At 41.8% G+C, this 23,956-nt stretch overlaps 2 protein-coding genes across 2 annotated transcripts; both read right to left on the reverse strand.

Annotated features, from left to right (window-relative positions):
- Window positions 1-5,903: 5,903 nt before the first annotated feature.
- On the reverse strand, window positions 5,904-6,681 carry LOC142213720 (ADP-ribosylation factor 4-like). The gene has a single exon (XM_075282175.1). The coding sequence runs from the start codon at window positions 6,616-6,618 to the stop codon at window positions 6,022-6,024; it is 597 nt and encodes a 198-aa protein (XP_075138276.1). The 5' UTR covers window positions 6,619-6,681; the 3' UTR covers window positions 5,904-6,021.
- Window positions 6,682-6,742: 61 nt separating this feature from the next.
- On the reverse strand, window positions 6,743-23,897 carry KLHL36 (kelch like family member 36). Its single transcript, XM_075282174.1, has 5 exons — window positions 23,647-23,897; window positions 20,165-20,242; window positions 17,066-18,139; window positions 14,872-15,029; window positions 6,743-7,586 (listed from the first exon to the last, which is right to left on the reverse strand). The coding sequence occupies exons 2-5, from the start codon at window positions 20,222-20,224 to the stop codon at window positions 7,031-7,033; spliced, it is 1,848 nt and encodes a 615-aa protein (XP_075138275.1). The 5' UTR covers window positions 20,225-20,242; window positions 23,647-23,897; the 3' UTR covers window positions 6,743-7,030.
- Between the last annotated feature and the right edge of the window lie 59 nt (window positions 23,898-23,956).

Raw genomic sequence — 23,956 nt, forward strand, 5'->3', positions numbered from 1 at the left:
AGCTGATGCTGCAGTTTCATCGATGTCCTCCCGATAGGGAAAGGATGCACTGGCAGGAGGCCCCTGTGTGCTGAGGACTTGGGCTATTGCCAGCAGCCGGACATCTTTAGTCATTACAATGATTCCGGCAGCTTGGGGCCCCCGAGGTTACCGATCCGGCCCCTGACGGTATTAGTCCTCATTTTGTCAATGCAAATGCATTGGTTAGGTGGCCGATCTGCATTAACAAAATGAGTACTAACAGTCAGGGCTCGGGGCCCACCGGGGGATTCCCTGGTTCCCCGGTGGGCCAGTCTGACTCTGTTCAAACCTGCCATTTAGAAACCCAAAGAACGGAAACCCACTCTTAAGTGGTTACCTGCAGAAACCCAGTGTATTATAAAGCCATGTTCATACTACAGAAAATGTAAAGGTATTTGAAGTAAACATCCGCCTCAGATTCCTCTACGTTTTCATCTTCCACCCCCTCCAACACATCTCTCAGATGACTGGGCCTAATCAGTGAGGAGTCTCAAGTCATAGACTCAGCAGCTGAATCCGCCAGAGAAATCACGGCAAGTTCGAGCAGGAATCTACCACTAATTTTGAGGTGGAATCTTCCATGTGAACGAGCCCAATGGTTGTGTGATGTACAGAAACTAGTTTCCTATTATCATTCTGTATAATGAAGCCATATGTTTTCCAAACATTAAACCAGTTCACTGTTCCTTTCATTTGTACTTCTATCCATGGCTGGCTCTTGGGCAAAATGACTTCCCTCAGTCTTGCTTTTAGCAATGCAGGAAGGTCAGTTTGGATTCCGGCAATATCTTGTTAGATGGCTGGACTTACTATACTTTCAGCACTGCCATGGAGCAGTGGATATACCGTACTTTGGGCTAAAGAGAACCTTATGCTTTGAGTTTCTGACTGACATTAATGGATCAATGCCTAAATTTTTCACATTTCCAGCATCTAGGTCCTCTCTGTTCTATTGCTGGTCTTCCACAAAGAACAGAATCTGAGGACTGAAAATCCCCCTGCATCCTCCTTGTGAATGAAGCACCAGTGCGCCCGTGTGACCAGCACTTCATTCATAAGGAGGGTGCAGAGGGACTTTCAGTCTACGGTTCTCCTGATCGTTGGGGGACCCCAGTGATGTGTACTGAATTAGGACAACCCTTTAAGTAGCATGCCAAAAGAGCTTTGCTCTGAAGCTTGAGTTGTGAAGGCGTCTCTTCTTTTCACATACAGTTTTTTCCCCTATGTTCAGCATATGCTCCAAATGCTGCCAGCCGCAGATCATGCATCTTCCTGATCAGTGGCATAACTAGGAATGGCGGGGCCCCGTGGCGAACTTTTAACATGCCCCCCCCCAACCGACACCGACGACCAACCCCCTCCTCCGCACTCTATTATGTCCCTTAATACACGGTATTATGTCCATTAGTGGCCCCTGCACACAGTATTATCCCCCATAGTGGCCCCTGCACACAGTACTATGCCCCATAGTGGCCCCTGCACACAGTACTATGCCCCACTGTGGACACCCATAAACAATTATTATACTCTGGGGTCTTTACAGATCCCAGAGTATAATAATCGGAGACCCGGGGGAATAAAAAATTACTGTTACTTACCTGTCCCCGGCTCCTACGCTGTCTTCTCCGCTGCCGTCCTTGCTCTATGACGTCGGACGTCACATGACCCGGGAAGCAGGCCGGGTTCATGTGACGTCAGAGACATCAGACAAGAAGGAAGGAGGCCTGGCAGGATCGTGGAGAGGTAAGTAACAGTGTTTATTACGTTCCCTTACCTCTCCCGGTCCGCCGGGTTCCCGGTCTGCAAAGACCCCGAGTATAATGATAGCAGCGATAACAGCTGTCACCGGGCCCCTAATGTCCCGGGCCCTGTGGCAGCTGCCTCCGCTGCTATGGCGGTAGTTACGCCCCTGTTCCTGATTTTTAGCATAAAATCCTCCAGCTGTAAAGTCATTTTGAATTAGTTGCTATTCAAGCAGTTTTCTATCCTCAAATAGGCTTTACATAAAATGGTCACACTCACAAACAATGACAAATTTTGAGGTTTCAGTGTTTTTATGACTCTGCCATAAAATATTTAAAAGAGAACAACAATGTTGTATTATAAAACCCAGTGTGGAAAATACTTTAGTAAAACAAGGGAGCCTTAAAATAAACACGTGAACAAATGCTCCTGGGGCAAAAGTAAGAGAAAGTTAACAATATAATATGGTAATAAGCAGACAACACAGCGCAGGCCCCTGAACATCTCAATAACCTGAAGCCAGCATTGCAATCTTTTGTCCATCACATGACATTTTGGGCAATAAGTCACGATTCATGGGTTGTTAGAAAGAATTACAACCAGTCAGAAAGCAGCTATTACCAAAAATTAGAAATATTAAAGTATCCATCTGATATGAGCAGCAAACCATCAACTACAGATTTCACTTTATCCAAAGAATTTGGCTTCTGGAGTCATTCTCTTCAATCAAGTGGTTACAAATTAATTTAGTATCTTAGATTTTTTTTAGAAAAGCTAGCGTGGCAATGAATCCACAACTTTTTATGACTCCTCAACAAAGTAGATGTTTCCATCAGGAGCCTGAAAAAAAAACAAAACATTAAAACAAAAAAACATCAAATTCTTTACAACAAGCAATCTTTGTAGGCGGACTAGACACATCATGTTCACATAAGATCAGACTGTATAAGATGATGATAATGGTGGTGCTGTCTGCCCCTTGTTCTGGATATCAGGCTAAGCACACCCAGATACTCCTCTATTACACATTAAATAAGCTATGCATGTCATTAGAACATCCCATCACTTGCCGATTGGTAGGGATATGGCTGCTGGCAGCCCTGGCGATCACTAGAACAAAGGGATTCTTCTCATGCAACTCGGCTCTATTGATAAGTTGATGTACATAACAAAACATGTAGGTTACAACCTGGCATTACATGCCAACCTGCTCCAGGTTAACCACCGTCCTCATTTACCTTCTATTTTAAAAGTGTTGTTGATTTATTGGATAAATTCAGATAACACTACAGTTTAAAGGGAACTTGTCAGTTCGATATAGGAAACTAAACTACCCATAGATTCTTATGGTCAATGCCATACGTGCCCGCATTACATAAAAAGAAATGCTTATACATACCTAGAGAAGGGTCCAATGTGTTGTATCGGACTCATATCTGCACTAATCCATCTTGAAGCTAGGGATGTACACCGTGGCTTCCCTCGGCATGAGGTCTGGTTCATGTACCCAATGTCTAATCCTATGGCTTCACTGAAGAATAAGAAAAAGTTATACAATTTTCCAATATACTTTCTGTATCATTTCCTCACAGTTTTCTAGATCTCAGCTTCTGGTCATTCTTTGCTTGCTTCCAGTGCAGAAAATAGGCACATAGTTACACGGCTGTAAGAAGCTGTGCACCTTTGTGTCCATCACATGACCATGGACTGTATATCACATGACACATGGACTGATTTTTCTCCAGTGAAAGTAAACAAAGAATGAATGACACCAAGCAGAGATCTAGAAAACTGCAAGGAAATGATACAGAAAGGCTATGTTCACTTCTGCATTCAGGTTTCTGTTCAGGCGCTTAAAAATGCGGTTACCCACGGAAACCTGCGGACCGCATGGATTATAAACAGGTCTGCCTTAATTCCGCTCAGTTTCCGCCTGAAAAGGGCAAAACATACAAAGAGAAAAGCCCTGCTTGCAGTGTTTTCTTTCCGCATTTTTCAAGCGGAAAGGGGAATGGAATCTCTACATGGAGTTCCAGTGCTGGTGTGAACCCTGCCAAAGTATATTGGAAGTTTGTAGAACTTTTCATTAAAACAAACACTAACATTTATTTGTTGAAACTGGACAATCCCTTTAAGTGGCATTTATTAGGTGTCATTCCTAACATAGGTCACAGCTAAAAGGCTGCCCCAAAACTGACACAAGCAGTGATCCAGTGACAATAAAAAAAAAGTTCACATGACATATAAAACTTTTTAGGCTCTGTGCTTAAACTTTTTGCGACAAACATTAAAATGTAACAGTAAACAGTATGGCCTTCCCACAAGAGATGACGGTATAAATCCTTTACTTATCTTGTACTGATTCAGAGTTACAGTCTAGTTTATATCCTCCAGCCACACTCAGAACTGCAGAGACAGTTCTGGTTTTCTGTTACTAGAGAGCAGTGCATTGTAATGTAACTCACAATCATTAAAGTAAAGGATCTACACAGTAAGGGTGCATTCACACTGAGTAAACGCTAGCTTATTCTGAACGTAAAACACGTTCAGAATAAGCGGCGTTTAAAGCAGCTCCATTCATTTCTATGGGAGCCGGCATACGAGCGCTCCCCATGGAAATGAATGGGATGCTTCTTTCACTCCGAGCAGTCCCATTGAAGTGAATGGGGAGTGCCGGCGTGTACGGCAAGCTCTGCTCATGCCGGAGCGTACACGCCGGCACTCCCCATTCACTTCAATGGGACTGCTCGGAGTGAAAGAAGCATCCCATTCATTTCTATGGGGAGCGCTCGTATGCCGGCTCCCATAGAAATGAATGGAGCTGCTTTAGACGCCGCTTATTCTGAACGTGTTTTACGTTCAGAATAAGCTAGCGTTTACTCAGTGTGAATGCACCCTTACTGGACTTCAGTATAGATTTAACCAACAAAATCATTTTCAGACGTGACAAGTGAATAAGCAGATTAAGAAGAGCACAAAACCTGATAGCAGCCATAAAGGTTTTACATCAGAACCAAGGCAGAATGAAACGGTGACGTCACCTCTGTACTTTGGTGACATTGTCTAGTTTAGCAGTTCAACTTAAGTTTTACAAAAGTCAGTTTCATTTTATCTTTTGCTTAGGTCTACTTTTTGTTTTATCTGCAAGAACTTTAAAAGGAGTCTGTCACCAGGAAACTTGTTATCAAATCAGCCACAGTCCAATATAGAGGACATTATACTGAGCGCCATCATGCCTTCAGATAGTCCAGTAGATGCATTATTCCTTGAAAAAACTATTTTCATAACTTTACAAATAAAACCAAAGCCCAATTGCACTTAAGCCTTGTTTGCATATTTATAAATATTGCTTTTTGATCAAGGAAATGGTGAATCTACTGGAATATCTACTGGTGCTCTGCATTATGTCATCTAGATCATATTGTGGCTAGGTTGATAGGTTTCCTGATGTCCAACTATGTCAACATGGGATGTATACAGTGCGAATTTTCCACTGCAGAATTGTGGATCAAAAATCTGAAGCATTTACAGAACATCAAAGTGGTGTCATTCATTCACAGCAGAAATCTGCAGGGAAATGCACACAAATTGACCTACAGTGCTGTTGTAGAATATCTATGTTTCTTGTTGCAGATTTTGCAGCATTTTTTAACTCCACTCCTGGCATTAGATTAAAAAAAATGCTGCAAATTTGCAACAAAAAAATCAAACCTTTTCCATAAATGTGGCCTTAGCCTTACACCAAGTTCACACCAGCAGTGGCTCACCGTTGTTCCGTCTGTCAGGGGACCGGAACAACGGAGAGGCAGACCACTAAAACTGCAGTTACAGGCAGATCACGGCAGAAACTCTGACACAGATGTGAATGTAGCCTTAGGCCGAGGCCCCATGGGTCGGAAACGCTGTGATTTGCCCACGGCAGAAACAACGCAGGAAAAATCGTGGCATTTTACAGTAACTGCAAAGTGTATGGGATTCTTGCGAATCCCATATCCACTTTGTGGTAAAAACTGCAGCGTGTCTGGTTTTGGAAATTTATAGCAATAATTATTTCAGGCATGTAAAGGATAAGTAAAACCAGAAAAACACTTTCACATAAGGGAGAATTTATTATTTTCTGCTTTGTCTAGCCACATTGCTCTGAAAGCAATATGAAAAGCTCGGAAAAATAACCAGCATCAAAAGAATCTGGAAACTTTTTGAGTGTTTGCTACCTCCATTCCATTTTTTTATACCATTTTAGAACTAGTTTGGATGTTACGCGCCTAGACCACATCTACTCATTGTGTCCTCTGCTGAATGTCGCCCCTTCTTAACGCTTGAGAGCTTGTTCAATAGCCAGTACAGTCCTTCGTACAGACCGGTGCCCTGAGTTGCACATGTTGCTTGCATGTACCAAGGCCTGTTGCGGAGAGCCTGAAGCCTCAGCTTGTCGGTCATCTCGTTGATGGCCATAGCGTTGGGCAAATCTTGTTTGTTGGCAAAGATCAGCAACATGGCAGCCCTCAGTTCATCTTCTTGGAGCATATTTTTTAACTCCTCTGCAGCTTCCTGGATTCGCTCTCTGTCATTACGGTCTACAACAAAAATGAGGCCCTGTGTATTCTGGAAATAATGCCTCCAAAGGGGTCTCCTTTTGTCCCAGCCACCAACATCCCAGACGGTGAAGCAGATGTTTTTGTATTCTACAGTTCCCAGATTAAAACCAATGGTAGGGATGGTTGTGACAATCTCTCCCCACTTCAGCTTGTACAGGATTGTTGTTTTACCGGCTGCATCAAGACCAGCCATCAAGATTCGCATCTGTTTCTTGCTGAACAGCCGGGAGAAAAGTGAGGAGATGGTGAGGCCCATGGTCGGGGTTGGTGCTCAGTGGCCGCTGTACTACTCTGCTCTGTTGCCGGTAGATACTCGTCTCTCTGCTACGTCACGCTGAGCCGGGCAACGGATACTCATAACGTCATTTGGACCGTGTTGGAAACGCTGCCAGGGCTGAGCATGATGTGAGTGTGTCCCACAGCCGTCATACAGAGCAACAAGGTGCGTGTATAACCAATACTGCATTCAAGCTCTTCAGTAATGGACAAGACACCCCTGTTCTAGTGATCAGTGGGTCCCAGCAATGGGGTAGTCAGTGATCATATATTTATCACCTATAGATATGTCATAAATGTTTTTTGTGGGATAACCCCTTAAAGCATCAGGCACCAGTTGGGTGGGATGAAATATTCAGCACTACATATGGGCTCTGCCATAGGTCAGACCATCATCGGCCCCTGTCTGCCTGTCTCTTTATTTTTGTTTTTTTAGCTTTATCGTAGCTCCGGTTTTTCAGCATGCACACACAGGCAGACACTCCAGCAACTGTCTTAGGTAGATCAGTCCCTTTCACCCACTTCTTCCTTTCTTTATCATAGATTTGTACAGTCCTTGAGAAAGTCGTATTCTCCCAGCTGTATCCACCTAAGATATAAATCTTATTGTCCAGAACGGCCACCCCAGATTCACTGTTAGGCTGAAGTAATGCAGCAACCTGCGTCCACTGATCGCACTGGGGGCTATAACACTCCACGGCGAGGATATCAAACCGTTCCATAGACTCCAGGTTATCATCACTTCCCCCTATAGCATATATACTGTCATCAAGAGTGCACATACTGTGCCAGCCGCGGGCAATGGTCATGGGTCTTCTCTCCTCCCAGGCATCAGCTCGAGGGTCATAGCACAGTAGGTTTTTTCGATAGGGCCCAATCTGGTAATCGTGTCCTCCAGAGATATAGACATAGTCCTTGTGTACAGACCCAGCATGTCCATATGTGAATCTAAAATATAGAAGCAGTGTCATAATAAAAGAAATTATTGCAAGGTTTTCTTCTAGTTTACATATTAATTGCCTATCACAGGGCCGGTGGACTCCTGAAGTCTAGAGTTTCTTTGTTCATGTTTGACTATATTATGCAGGATCTAGTATATCTTTACAACAGTTTAGATAAGAATGCAGCAGGATATAGCTTGCTCTCTATCTTTAACCTGCATATGAAAGGAATTTCTGGCACTCACAGGGAATCATGAAGAATTATGCATTTATTTGCATCCAAAATTAAATGTTTCGGTCAACATGACCTTCATCAGTATGACGGATACATGTTGGGAAAGGTGAAGTTCATTGAAAATTGGAAGCAGGGTCCCTGTATTCATTCTCAATTCCAAGATTTATCTTTTCTATCAAGACTGGCTGTTTCTGCTCAGAGAACATAAAAGCTTGAGGCTAAAGACCGCTTATCCCAGAACTGTGATAAATGGACCCAGTAAGCACTTTATATTACAGGTCTCCTGCATCATGGTGCTGCAGAAGGAACGTGTCATAGAGATGAGTTTTTCTTATTTTTTCTAAAAATAAAACTTCATTATTGCATAATTTAAAAGAAAGACTTTTATTTCCTCATCATTTTCAAGATTTTATTGAGAAGAAACATACAGTGGCTGGCAACGTTTGCTTGTTACAATGTTTTCATTCATTGACAGGCGCTAATTCATTAAGATTGGCTTGATAATGCAATCAATGGTGGAGGATTCACCAGATTCATGAAAAGGAGCAGGCCTTTTTCTCCATGGAATGCAGATTGACAGAAATCTGGTGTATATTACTGTTTTCATTTATGCCACAAAAGTGTCCCAAATGGCAGTGAATTAGGCACAGGGTGGGTCTACCCAGCAGGGTTGTGGAATCGATAGCCCAAACTACCGTCTCCAACTCCATTTTTCAACAGCTCAGCTGTTGAAAGAGCCAGTAACTTTTTTCTGACTCCGACTCTACCCAAAATTGGTCCCAATTTGCTTCCCGCCCCACAACCTCGCTGCCCATCCCATGACCATCTTTTGAAAAGTGGCGAAGACAGCATTAAGAAAAAAACACAAAGAGCACCGCGCAATACCTAGCGCATTATCCCTAAATAGTTGAAATCTTAATCACTGATTAGGGCAATAAATAATCACCTTGTGATATGTATTTAAAGTGTAAAACAACAATATCACTCAAGAGGGTTGTTCAGCAGCAAGGATCCCCATAGTAAACAATATACAATCAAGACCAGTCATCCAAATGTAAATACACAGGAAAGACGAAAAAAATCAATGGATCCGCGCTTACCCTTCCAACGATTTTTATTCAGCATACAATAGACAACACACAACGCGTTTCGGGACACAACCCGTCCCTTTCTCAAGTGTCCGTTTTTGTCCTTTTAAAACATTAGCAAAATATGCTCTTTTTATAGCAATATCGAACTACCGGAAGTGGTTTGTCTCCGTTTCACTTCCGGTAAATAAACTATACAAACATTTACCACAAATTCAAATTATCACACAGATGGCTTAGTAATGTATACTACCTTCATTGGTGGCATTCCGGAATGTCATTCTGAGGGCATGTCTGCAGCAAGCCCCTCAAGCACTACATACACTGCGAACGGCACCATCGGGTCCGCAGTGGAACGCATATGCGCTCCACCAAACCGGAAGTGTCAAGAGCGCATGCGTCGGAAGAAGATTGTCCGGCTTTCACCATACGACTGGTGGAATGCAACTGCGCCCCAACTACCTGCGCATGTGCCAATCAGCTAAGCTGAATGATGGAAATTTGCACATATGTCAGAAGTGAACTACAAATGACCGACTCGCTCCCAGATGACAGGTAAAACGCATCAGGAGAAGTGCTCGAACACCCAAAGTATCGATCAATTTAACCATATCTTACATGACTCAAATACATATGACTAATAAAGCAAAAAATTTGCCTAGTATTTCAAGTCTACATAAATACTTAAAATTATACAAATTTTGAGTGTTCTTTTAAAAAGGCATAAAAAGCATAATGCAATATATACATACATATACATAAATATACACACACATATATACACGCATACATATACGTTTGTCACATAATAACAAATATTTAACACACAAATCTATAAGTCCTTTCAGGTCAAAATATATGACTATTAAAAATAGATACTAAAATATATAAAGATATAAAAATATAAAGATATAAACAAACATACCTTTAAAAAGTGACCTCATTTTTCTCAACTTGTTCTCAAACTATATAGCTAGCTATCTTTGTAATAACGCCCCGTGGTTCTAGACTTATTTTCGGTGCATATAAATAACCATCTGAAAACCATAGAGCCAATTTTTTGCTTTATTAGTCATATGTATTTGAGTCATGTAAGATATGGTTAAATTGATCGATACTTTGGGTGTTCGAGCACTTCTCCTGATGCGTTTTACCTGTCATCTGGGAGCGAGTCGGTCATTTGTAGTTCACTTCTGACATATGTGCAAATTTCCATCATTCAGCTTAGCTGATTGGCACATGCGCAGGTAGTTGGGGCGCAGTTGCATTCCACCAGTCGTATGGTGAAAGCCGGACAATCTTCTTCCGACGCATGCGCTCTTGACACTTCCGGTTTGGTGGAGCGCATATGCGTTCCACTGCGGACCCGATGGTGCCGTTCGCAGTGTATGTAGTGCTTGAGGGGCTTGCTGCAGACATGCCCTCGGAATGACATTCCGGAATGCCACCAATGAAGGTAGTATACATTACTAAGCCATCTGTGTGATAATTTGAATTTGTGGTAAATGTTTGTATAGTTTATTTACCGGAAGTGAAACGGAGACAAACCACTTCCGGTAGTTCGATATTGCTATAAAAAGAGCATATTTTGCTAATGTTTTAAAAGGACAAAAACGGACACTTGAGAAAGGGACGGGTTGTGTCCCGAAACGCGTTGTGTGTTGTCTATTGTATGCTGAATAAAAATCGTTGGAAGGGTAAGCGCGGATCCATTGATTTTTTTCGTCTTTCCTGTGTATTTACATTTGGATGACTGGTCTTGATTGTATATTGAAGACAGCATAAAAACACCCTATGAAAGTTTGCAACTTTTTTCACCAACATAGTGGCATAGATTTCTTAGTAAATCTGCCCCAAAGTCTATTCGCCTTGTATGAGAAGCAGAATGGCCTCTTATACAATGATTTCATGAATTTAAATGATCTTTTTAGGATCTACCTATTATTTTTATATTGTCATTGTTGCTTTCCACAAGCCCTAACTTTCCTATTATCCCTTCAGTTTAGAAATATGAGCGCTTTCTTGCAGGGTGAGGTATATTTTTCTAGTGGTATTATATTAGGGTACATAACATTTTTGATTAGCGTTTATTAAAGAGCTGGTCTCAGACCCCATGTGTGTTGGATACTGATGACCTATCGACCCCTGGATCCCCACCGATTAGCTAATCGGCCTGCCTCCTGGCACCAGACGATGGGTACAAGATATATGACTGAAATTAGTTTTGCTATTATTCAAGCAAATGGGAGCAGAGTTTTTGTTCCCCCTCAACCCCGCTACAGTATATGGCGCTAGGAAACTCTACTCACTTGTACAAATATAGAGTTGTACACTGTAGAAGTGGCGCCAGGAAACTGCAGCTATGCTTTTAGTCACAGCCATGTACTATGTATACAGTTCCTGATACTTAGTGGCAGCCCGACCAGCTGATATTTACTAGACCCAGATGTTGGATCCCCACCAGGCAGATACCAATATTTTACCCAATAAATATTAGGTCTGAGACCGCCGCCTTGTTTTAATGCTTGTGTTTATTAAAGTTATTCATAACTAGATATGCAAAAACAAAGTGAAAACAGACATCACATCTATGTTGAAAGGATGGGATGGTATATAAAAAGGAGGCAGGGGTGGGGGGGGGGGAGCCTAGGTAAGCGAAAGGAGGAGGCAAGGTAAGAAGCAAGTCAAGCAGCATTCCAAGCAGTCCATCAGGGGGATGATTCATCACGGTCCCCCAGAACAATTACTGATCAACTGTACTCTACATGTTATTATATCTCTAGGTGCAAACCTAATGGAGTGGGAGGGAAACAAAGTTTGGAAGGGGATGGCACAGAGCGCAAGAAGAAGGGAAAGAGAAAAAAGGAAAGGGCGGGGAGAAACTGTTTGAGGACATGTAAGGCAACAACTCCCCACATCTCCAAAAATTTCAGGACTCCATCCATATCATGGAAAAAGATTGCAAAAAATGGAAGGAGTATCGCAGGCACAGGATATCCTATATCATAAGGCTCTGTTCCAAGCAGTGGATCAGCAATAATCTTTAATTCTTTGTTTAATATGGACAAATAACAGTCTGATGACTGGTAGCCAGGTATCTTTTTCACCCATACATCTTTTCGAAGGGAAACATCTACCCAGCCGATTTTTGACAAAAAAGACTAGTTTTTCCAAAAATAGATGGTGTCTTGTAATGTTTGGCAGCAGCCAGGTGTGCAGAATATTTCTGCATGCGGTTGCAGATATACAATAAGATAGTATTTGTGGACACTACCAAATGTAGCGATGATGATCTGCGATCAGTTTGTCACACCTAGAACATCCTGAGTCAATTTCATCTCCCATTGTGGTGTTATGTATGCTCTATGGGCAATTTTTAAAGGAATTCTATCACTACCTTTTAGCTACTTTAAAGTGCTCCCTTAGTGCTGTAGATGCTGTTAGCAGAATAAAAACCATACCTTTCTTATGTTTCAGAACTCCAGGAATGTATAAAAAAAGCACTTTTATTCTTTATTCAAATGAGGATCTTGGAGCACAGGGGGAATTTTCTTCTATTACTGAGCACTGCTGCATCATCACTACTATAGGTTGATCCTCCCACTACCCAAGGGGACAAACTGAATTCAGGATGTGCATGTTTAGTGAAAACTCCTGCGCTTCAAGAACCTCATTTGAATAAAAAATAAAATTGATTTTCCGCTGCATCTCTGGAGCACTGAAACATAAGAAAGGTATTGTTTTATTCTGCTAACATCATCTACAGTGTATGGGAGCAGTTTATAGTAGCTGGGGCCAGTGATAGACTCACTTTAAAGACATCTCCCAATAGAAGACCACAGGTATATATTTTAAGAGAGCATCGTTAGCATCCGTTACAAATTTTTAACAAAGTACACTAACAGATCCATCATAAATTGATTTCAATGGTATTTGATCTGTTGTCCGTTAGTGATCATTTTCACCAGACCTGTCATATATCTGTTACTTTAATGGAAATAATAAAACGGGGTGCAGGACTTTTGTGTCCACTCAAAATAACAGATTTATGATGGATGTAAAGCGTCCTGTATTTTTTAACATTGATATCTATGGCTAAAGGTCGGTCATCCATTATACTGTCCGTTGAAAGCAGGACAAAAAAATAAGCAAAAAAACAAACGGTATAAAAATGGACAATTATACACATTAAGTGATCCTGATGTTAAAATCAAGGTCTGTTAGGCTGGGTTTACACAGGTGTTTTTGGACCAGATTTTGACGCGGAGGCTGCCTCAGAATCTGGTCCAAAAAATGGCTAGCCGCGACTGGATGCCGGTGCAGTGCAACAGCCTCAAAATCCTGACCAAAAAACGGCTCCCATTGAAATCAATGGGAGACAGTCATTTCTTTTTTCTGCGATCGGTCTGTTCCAGCCCCCAGAAAAAAGAAGCAACATTCTCATTCTTCAGACAGATACCGCGGCCGGTTCAGCTGCAGATGTCCGCCTGAAGACACTCCCTCCCGACTAGGCGCATTCATTTGGGTCTAATCCGGAGTGGAGTGCCGCGACTGGATGCCACTGCCCTGCGTCGGCTTCCAGTCGCAGTTACCCGTTTTATGGTTCGGAATCTAAGGCGGCCTCCGCTTCAAATTCCAGACCAAAAAACCCCGTGTGAACCCGGCCTTAGAATTACTACCTTCAGTTTTTCTTCTGGGAGATAAGCCTCCAGGTATTAATAAGATGTTCTGCCTCCTTCACTATATTACTATGGCCTCCCACATACATATTGCATCCCAATGGCCCACCCCCAGATTATCCCACCCTACTGTGTTACATAGAATTAACCCTATTATGTTGTAAGAACAAATAGAGGCTACTCGCAGTGATTCATTTGCTCGATTTGAGGACATCTGGCTCCCTTGATTGGATTATGTTGCCCCTCAGGGTATAGAATACACCAGGTTTTTGTCTTCATGGATAACTGTTTCCCTCTGTCCATAACTTGGATGCTTTGACTGTCACAAACCCTGCCTCTAAACTGTGGGGATATGAGTTATTTGTGATCCCTGCAGTTCAGGCAGGGCTGTGTAATCATATGACAAGCATGTACATTGCAGAGCAGGAACTAGAACCCAAATGTGATGTGCATGTATGTCATTGAAACCTGTTAAATATAGGATGTCTACTTTGGTCTCAGCCAATAAACTCACAGCATTAGAATTTTGCCTACTCTCCATTAAAGGGAGCTGAATGTTGTATATTGCGGCAATTAGTTATTGTCCCTGTTTATACCATGTTCGCTACCTATAGCTTCAGTGTGAGAAAGTGACAGGTAAAGTCTTGGAAGGATGCTATATCCCCCCCAGGTTCCTCACGTATGTGTGGTGAGTGAGGGCATTTCAGGAATGTAGCAAAACCTCACCTGTGGTTTTAACTACTTCTTATCCTACAGCAGGAAGGAGCTCTCAAGCTCAGTTGGGAGCTGGGCCTCATTATAGGCCTATAAAGCCTGACAAGACTTCAGTCCTAGGCAGTTCCTGGAGAAGAGTGGAGGAGCCGAGTTCTGTCTCTACAGCCTGACCTCTGGTGAGAGACCTGAGTGAATCACAGCCACTGTTTTGTTGTTGTTTTTTTTCTGTGTGGCTGAAATAAGCCACACGTATAGTTAGAGAATCGGTGTTTAGTTAGCAGCTCAGCCGAGCAGGTTTTGTTTTATTGTTTCTGCCTGAAGTTAAGGCTTGTTTATTTTTGGCAGTTTTGCCAAATAAAGGTACAAGGTAAAACCTGTTGATACCTGATTTTTGTGTCTGTCTCTGACTGTCTGGGTCCGCTGCTGCTACCACTGAGCCTACTCTCCCATATTACATATACTTGTTTTGTGAAAACTGACACATGCGACAAGAAGCATTTTACGCTGCATATCTACATGTCATTCGGGAAAGCCGGTAATAATTCCTGGACACTGTAAAATAAACATCAGATTCACCTTGGCAGTTCAGATACATAGGTCCAAGTATCAAGCTGAGGGCAGTAGACTTCCACTGAAGACAGGGCGCCGTTTTCATTCCTCCCACCAACAGCAACAAGTTTATCAGACACTGCAGCTAAAAAGAAATCCACTCGATGTTGATTCATGGAGGCCACCTGCGAATAGGAAATATATCTAGATAAAGCAGCTCACTTAACTGAAAACAAACAAATCGCTGAGGGATACTATATTCTGGAATTAATAGGTTTTTTTTTTCTTTTTTGTTGGGAGCCGTGTGAAGATGTTGTAATTTTTATTGGTACCATTTTCTGGTATGTGCAACTTTTTGATTACTTTTTATTGCTCACTTTTGATCACTATTGCTATTGATCACTTTTTATTATTGAAGGGACGCACATGAATTTGCACATAGATGTATTTCTTTTCTTTTTTTTACAATGTATGACATATATGACTTTATTTGTGGATAGTATGGACACAGCGATGCTGTTAAAAGGTTTGAAATAGGAAATGGTTTTGCTAATTTTTTAGAATTAATTTAATTGTTATATATTATTTAAACTTTTTTACTTTTTTATTTTTTTACTGTCGCAGAAACAGAGCACCGCAGATACAGGATAAAAACACAGAATGAGAGCTGAGACTAAAAACAGGACTGAAGGCGAACAAGCTAAAATCAAACAGGTAGCAGGTGCCACAGGGCCAAAGGTATAAAATATGCTGCAGAAAACCCAGGGGCAGACAGCTAACAAAGTGTACTGCACAAAGCCCAGGACCAAAACGGATGAAAACAAACACAAGAGGACAAACATAAAATCAAGGCAGACAAAGGCATAAAAATAACTGAGCATGATTCATTCACACAAAATTACCAAACAGGATGGCCAGACAGACACCAGAATAAAACCGAATGCATATGCATGGATATCAACACAAGACAAGGCTCAGCCAGGGTGATACTAAAAACACAGACTTAGGGTAAGTTCACACAGAGTTTTTTGGTAAGGAATTTGAGGCCGTGTTCGCCACAAAATCCTGACCAAAAATTTAAATCAATGGGAGCCGGTCAGGTGTTCTTTCCAGGAGACAGAACAAGCTGGCTCCCAGAAAAAGAAGCAAGATGCTCATCCTTCAGGTCGTTTCGCCTCACAATTCGGCCTGAAGACGCTCCCTCCTCATGACTAAGCCCACTCATTGGGCCTAATCCGGAGCGGAGTACGTGACTGGATGCCCAGGTTCTAGTCCAAAAAACAGGCAGCCGCACTCTGCTCTGGATTAGACCCAATTAATGGACTTAGTCGGGAGGAGGGAGTGTCTTCCAGCCGAATCGCGAGGCGAATCAGGCTGAAGAATGAACTTCTCGCTTCTTTTTCCAGGAGACGGTTTGTTCCGGCTCCCATTGATTTCAAAGGCAGGATTGGTCAGGATTGTGAGGTGGATACAGCCTCAAAATCCTGACCAAAAATCCCTGTGTGAACTTACCCTTGTATAGCTACAGATACACAGGGATAGGCTGGAGGAAGTAAACAGATGTAAACTAATAATTAAAGAGACAGGAGCCAGAATAGAATATAAAGGTCTGTTAAGAAAGGCAGAATGCCAGGGAAAACAAAGAGCTGGCATAACAATGACTAATTAAAGGGGTTGGCTATTATCTAATTACTGTGGCTACTTCACTACTTACCAAGCACAGCACTGTACATTGTATAGCAGCTATGCCTGGTATTGCAGCTCAGTATGGTCATGTCACAAATGGATATGGTGTCACTGGGAAGAAGAAATGGAACTCAATATCCTAAGAGTAGGAAGTATAGATTAATATAATAGTTCTGGGCCACTGGAATGATAACTTCTGCAGCTTTCTCATATACATTCCATTTCAATTCCTCTCAATTTGCAAGATTTTTACTTGCTGTCAGTGAATTAAAATTTACATCCTGAGGATGAAGCACTGTATAGACTAAATAATTTTTAAAGCTGAGATTTTGTTACAGTTTCAAATTCTAGAAATCCAGGGCCACCATCAAACCTATTGAGGTCCTTTATTGAGCTACATGAGTCATTGCTTCTGGAAATGCCCTTTAACTGATGCAACATTTTGTTTTGTGATCACTGCTCAGTATTGGTACAGTTCAGCTAATCACTAATATGATGTGGCATGGTGTAGCTACATCTACATGAATTGTCTCACCTGGATCCACTGACTCCAGCGGGGATCATACCTGTAGAGCAGGTTGGATGCAGCATCCCCACCATTGTCCCTTGAGAAACTTCCTCCAGCCACATAGAGAAAATTGCCAAGAGCAGTGACACAGTGGTGACTTCTCCTTGCAGGGAGCTGTGTCTCTGATACCCACTGTTCCTTCTGACTGTCCAAGTTGTAAACATCATCACTTAACTCCAGACACTGTTCAGAAACCTCTCCACCCACAAAGAGGAGACGCTCTGTCCCTATACGTAAAGTGCTACGGATGTTCTGGAGCAAGGGCTGTGCTGCAACGTTGTTGTGGTAATAGATGGCTTCCTCCACAAGACTATCACAGTTTGATTCTTTTGGGAGAAGAGAACTTACAGCTGGCTTGACTCTATGCAAAAGTTCACTCTTTGAGATCAGCTGGAACCGGATGTTCTGAAGAACCTGATAAGCATGGTTCTCTCTTTGTGGACAATGAGTCAACCATTGTAATGCGGACTGCAGGAGGTCATGCTCGCTGGTATGTTGCACCTGACTGCTCGTCAGGTAGAAGCAAAGTTTCTGCAAAGGGATGCTCTGCAGAAAAGTAGTAGTAAAGCATAGGGTGCTGTAGCTGTGCAGGATAAATGAGTCAATGTAACAGCCCAGACGTTCCAGGCTGTAGATAGAAGCCAATTCCTGAAGATACAAATAATTCTCCTCATTAACCTCATTCTCTAGATATTCACAGCAGAAGTCCACCACTTTCCAGATCTGTAGAAGGTGGGCGGTTTCCAGGACGTAGTCAATATTTCCTCCATCTAACGTCAGATCACCAGTGTACAGGAAGTCAACAACCGCTTTAAGGCCTATGAACGACGCTCCGACCAGCTCCACCTCCTTCTGGTGTGCCTCTTTCATGCCTATGGTGAACATAGAGTTGAAGTAGTCACTGCAGGCTGACAGAAAGTTCCTATGAGCTGGCACTCTTTGGTCATCAGCCACCAGTACAATATCACAGAAGTGCCCATTTTGCCTTTGCTCATTAAGTCTCTGAAGAACCAGACAGGAAAGGTCAATCCATCGGTATAACTGTTGGAGTAGAGGAAGTGTTACCGTCTATAGCATGTGTGCCAAAAACATTTTCCTACCCCTGGTATAAACAGTATGTTCCTAAACTCCCCCTTCAGACTGGCAGCGTTTTTTTTAAGTAGATTGTGAGCCCCATGTAGGGATCACAATGTACTCCCCCCCCCCCCCCCCCCCAATCAGTATGTCTTTTGTAGTATGGGAGGAAATCCACACAAACACAGGGAGAACATACAAACTCCTTGCAGATGTTGTTCATGGTGGGATTCAAACCCAGGACTCCAGCACTGCAGTGCTAACCACTGAGCCACCGTGTTGCCCCAGCAGAATTTTATCATTTATTTCATGTCAAGGGAAAGACATGTTAGAAAAACAAACTATGACCCAGATAAATTATATGAATTGACTTTTGGCTATTATATATCTATTGAAACAATAAAAAAATGTTATTTAAGGGGAAACAATCTCTTTCTGTAACAATGAATATTAAAGGGTCACTTTGCATACATCAATAGTACAGGGGAATATAAGAAATGTTGTAATATACCTTAACAGAGAAAACACCACTTACTCCACTTCTTACTTTCTAAGTTGTTCATTTATCCTGAACTCTATGCTAATTCCGTCTTGGGAGAACGATACAGACTGCCAGCTCAGTGAGCAATTAGATGGACAGACTGACCATAGATGAAAAGGGGAAGAGGGAAGAAGAGCTGACAGAATGAAACAGAGACTTATAGAGAGGCCGCTGAAGTTAACTTTTCTATCTCAATCCAAGTGCTTTATTCCCAACTGTAGTGTTTGGTAGAGTACTGTACACTTATCTAAAGGAAACTGGCCTAAAATATGCCAAATTGGTCCACATATGTGCCAAAATAAAAAAAAAAAGGCTAAACATATAAAGCAAGATAAACTACAATGAAAAACAGTACACAGGAAAATGTGTATAAAAACTTATCAGACATCTTCTTTATATATAATATCAACACAGACAAAGGTTCCCAGCTCAAAAACAAGGTCTGTATGCATATATCGTACTAGTACATAAATAATGCCCTAACAGTATATTTTACATATAAAAATGATATAATGCATATACAAATGTATATAAAAATCTCAGCAGATATGAAAAACTATAGCAAAAGAAGTAAATACAAAAATAATTACAGACCAAAAGTTCTGGAACCTGGCCCCAACAAGGGGAAGGGGTAGTTAGATGTAGCTATATAACTTAACTTTTAGAAATGAGCGAGTAGTATTCAATCGAATACCTCCCCCTGCATAGTTAATGGACGGTATAAAAAAAAAAAAAACACCAGGGAAGGTGGGAGGGGCATCGAATTTTCCCACATTTACCACATGGTATTTGACCGAGTACTCCAATAACTATGCAGGGGAGTTATTCGATCAAATACTACTCGCTCATCTCTATTTATTTATATATATATTTATTTATATTACAAATGTTTGATAAGATGTTGTATGTACACGTTGTACACGTCAACAAGCCAGTTATTTCATTTGGTATATATCTAGAAAGATGCACAAAACTTATCACACAGTCTACACCACTGTCAAAAGAAATTGGTGCATCTTCTTAATATAGTCTAAATTTGAATCCAGATAAGTAAAGCTAAGGCCCCACGGGACGATACACAGTGCTAAAGCGCTGTGGGGAAAACTGCAGCGGGAACGCATCGCGGTTCTTCCCGCAGCACTTGGAACAGAAAGTTCACAGAGTTTTCCTCTGGGGACTCTGTTACCATTATATCTACGGGAAAGCCACCGGCCTTTCCGTAAATATAATTGACATGCTGCAATTTCCAAAACAGCACTGGTTTTGGAAACTGCAGTGTGTCCACGCTGTGGTTTGAAACACAAAGTGGGCATGGAATTCGCATGAATCCCATCCACTGTAAAGATACTGTAAAACTCTGCGATTTTTCCTGTGGTGTTTCCGGCCCGTAGGACCCCAGCCTATATTTTCCCCAGCATGCATATTCGGAGGCACTAAATAAAAATTCGTACCTTTGAAGACTCGCTGATCTTATGTGGCCGAGAAACTCTGGTTTGCTTTGAGCCTTCCATTTCTACTTGGATGGTTTCCTTGAAGGAGAAAACCACATGGTCAGTAAAATCTCCAGGTCATCAAGTATCAAAATTGGTTCCAGCCCAGGAAACCCTTAGGGTACGTTCACACTGGCATTTTGTCACTGTTTTAAGGTTCGATTCCTCTTAGAATCTGCCTCCCATTGTTTTCAATGGAAAGTAGAGATCGCCACAGGGTGCTGTAAAAATCTTGCCATATATTCTACGGCTTGAGACTCCTTGCTGAGTAGGCCAATTCCTTTGAGCCGAATCATCAATGGAAAGCTACATGCTGATGCCCTGCAGTCTAGACTGTGGCCAATATGGCGGCAGAAAATGAAGAGGAAATCTTCTTTATTTTCCACCATGTGAACATACCGTAGCTTTAAAATCCTCTTTCACATGTATGAGTTATGCTGTACTGATCCGCAGGTACATCCGGTGTTATCGTCCAGATCTCCACTCAGGATTTATTTTGGCAGAATCACTGAGGAATTTACTAACCTATCTGCTCAGTTTTCTAGTGTAGATGTGACGCATATTTGATGCATGTTCCTTTTTTGTGCTAAAGATGCACCATATTGTTCTGCACGTCACTTGCATTTTAAAAAAGTGAGCAGGGAATTTACTATAACTCTTGCCAGAAAACTGGAGTATGTTGTACCTGAAATCCATGCCAATTCCAGACTGGCATAGATGTCATTTTGGCATATGGGACCTCCTGCTATGCACCTACATTAATAATTCAGGTGCATCTCTCGCTAATGGGATACTGATTAAGATTGGCCTAAGAAATGCCATTCTTAATCAAATTTCCCCAATGTGTACGATTTATGACATTGCTTATCATGTACTGATCATGAGCTACAAATCCAGAGTTGTGCTCACTAATCTGCTTGTGGAGTCACTGGGGGAGATTTATTAAGAATGGCATTTTCAGCGCCAGTCTTCATATCTTCTGCAATGGTGCACACCTCCTCAAAAACCTGGGCACCCATCACAAGGCCGTGTGCCTGCACTGACACCTATGTCAGCTCATAAGTGGCGTAGATTTCAAGCATCATGTACTCCTGTGAACTTGCATAAATGATCATAAATCTTTTTGGGCCTGCCACTAGTCTCACTCACTCCATCCCCTCTTTCAGGGCATACAAGGTATAACACATTTCTCCCACTGTGTACATACATTATATTATTGATGGTGTATTATACTCCAGAGCTGCACTCACTATTCTGCTAGTGGAGTCACCATGCACATACATTACTTATTCTATACTGATCCTTAATTACATACTGCATTATACTCTAGAGCTGCACTCACTATTCTGCTAGTGCAGTCACCATGCACATACATTACTTATTCTATACTGATCCTGAATTACATACTGTATTATACTCCAGAGCTGCACTCACTATTCTGCTAGTGGAGTCACTATGCACATACATTACTTATCCTATAGTGATCCTGCATTACATACTGCATTATACTCCAGAGCTGCACTCACTATTCTGCTAGTGAAGTCACTATGCACATACATTACTTATCCTATACTGATCCTGAATTACATACTGTATTATACTCCAGAGCTGCACTCACTATTCTGCTAGTGGAGTCACCATGCACATACATTACTTATCCTATACTGATCCTGAATTACATACCGTATAATACTCCAGAGCTGCACCCACTAGTCTGCTGGTGGAGTCACTATGCACATACATTACTTATCCTATAGTGATCCTGCATTACATACTGCATTATACTCTAGAGCTGCACTCACTATTCTGCTGGTGGAGTCACTATGCACATACATTACCTATCCTATACTGATCCTGAATTACATACTGTATTATACTCCAGAGCTGCACTCACTATTCTGCTAGTGGAGTCACCATGCACATACATTACTTATCCTATACTGATCCTGAATTACATACTGTATTATACTCCAGAGCTGCACTCACTATTCTGCTGGTGGAATCACTATGCACCTACATTACCTATCCTATGCTGATCCTGCATGACATACTGCATTATACTCTAGAGCTGCACTCACTATTCTGTTTATAAAGTCTTCTGTTGTCAGAAAGTAATCATATAGTCTCTGGCTGAATAATTTGCCTCCCACCACAATTTGTAAAAGCCCCATGCCAGTCCTGTATCCTCAGTTGCTATGGGAACACCCTGAAGATTGTGGCATTGCCAAGAATTCCTCCATGGGAGTAACTACCAGGGTAACAAACACAGCAGCTCTTACGTGGGCCAACAACTAAGGGGGCCCACTGAGACCTAGGATGTAATGAGTGATCTTATGCTGTGATGTCACAGTGTACACAGTGATCTTTTTGTATGTGCATTATCCCAGTGCTATGATGTCATAGCGGGCATTATCCTTGTACTGTTAAATCATTACGAACATAATCCCTATATTGTGACATTACTGTGTGTATTATCCATGCACTGTGACATCACTGTGTGTATAAGGGTTTGTTCAATATACAACACTGTGATTTATAAATCCAAACATCTTCCTTCCTTCCTTTCTTTCTTCATTTATGGAAATTACCGAAGATTCACTAAAACTAACATTTTATCTCTTAATTCAGTCATTCAGAAAATAGTGTTCTGAAAATGCTAAAAATGAGGACCCAGGGGGTCTTGTGTGTTATTTTTAGCATCTTCAGAACACCAGTTCTTGTGTTGAGTTGTGACAAAGGTGGAGCAGAAGAAAAAAAAACTTTTTGAATAAAATAGCTTTACTTTTTATGTCTTTTTACACAAGAAAACTGGGATACAAGTTTTGCTATAGAACAAGATATAAGAATGATTTATCCCACAGGGTATACTACACAATCAATAATGATTATTGAGGAAATCAATGAGTTACATTACATATTTAAAATGGCATTGTCTGGCATACTCATTCCTGCTTGTATCATAATGGCAATCTAGTAAGTTTTGTTTTTTTTGTACTTGTTATGTATGTAAACCCCTTCAGGAATGTGCAGCATTATGGAATTAATGGCGTTGTAAGTAAATGATAATAATATTATGGTGTCTTTTATTATTATTGTTACTTTGTAGTTTGCTAGTTATTTGTGTAATTCCCACCGGCCGCCAGCAGATGGCACCGCTGACACCTATAATAAATAAATGCCGGCCTAGTAGCCTGTTATTATTGTGCACAGTGTAAATAAACCTGCATAATTGGGGGCCCCGGACCCTCACAGGTACCCCCACACCCCTAAGTGATCTACATCTGCCCCTGTGTCCTGCTATACACTGCAGTGTATGCATGGCTAAGCTGCAAGTGGCATTAACTCTTTATAGTCCTGTAGTGTGTCTTCCAGTGGCAGAGACCATACTAAACCTGTAAAATGCCCCCTTCACCTCCTCTGACCATAGATTGCAAAGTCCCTACCTGCAGCTCAGGGGTCCTGTCTCTTCTTCCTGATCCAGATCATGCAGACCCCTCTCCCAGGACATGTCAAGGCACTGTGTCCTCCAGCAGCTGGCACAGGGTGTCATGTGCATGACTTTGGTTACTAGAAGGGGGGACAAGGTTTTGCAGTGTGGGGGATACCCTGTATCTAATGCATTTGTCGTGACATCACCAATCTGAAGGAAATCCCATCCCAGTAATGCATTGCAGCTCTGTAGGCATTGTACAGGAAGCAGATGAAACCATTGCACTGCACGGGGAGAGGCCAAGATTTTTTCTTACAGGCATA

Source organism: Leptodactylus fuscus, chromosome 7 (assembly GCF_031893055.1).
Source record: "Leptodactylus fuscus isolate aLepFus1 chromosome 7, aLepFus1.hap2, whole genome shotgun sequence".
NCBI classification, from domain to species: Eukaryota; Metazoa; Chordata; class Amphibia; order Anura; family Leptodactylidae; genus Leptodactylus; species Leptodactylus fuscus.

What these genes read in the sequence shown, in the direction of transcription:
- LOC142213720 (XM_075282175.1), bottom strand. Translation starts at nt 6,618, where the DNA reads ATGGGCCTCACCATCTCCTCACTTTTCTCCCGGCTGTTCAGCAAGAAA.
- KLHL36 (XM_075282174.1), bottom strand. Translation starts at nt 20,224, where the DNA reads ATGGAAGGCTCAAAGCAAACCAGAGTTTCTCGGCCACATAAGATCAGC. An exon ending in AGATCAGCGAGTCTTCAAAG is followed by an intron (nt 18,140 to 20,164) that starts GTACGAATTTTT and finishes CTACTCCAACAG; the next exon opens with TTATACCGATGGATTGACCT. An exon ending in TATGTATCTGAACTGCCAAG is followed by an intron (nt 7,587 to 14,871) that starts GTGAATCTGATG and finishes TCTATATTTTAG; the next exon opens with ATTCACATATGGACATGCTG.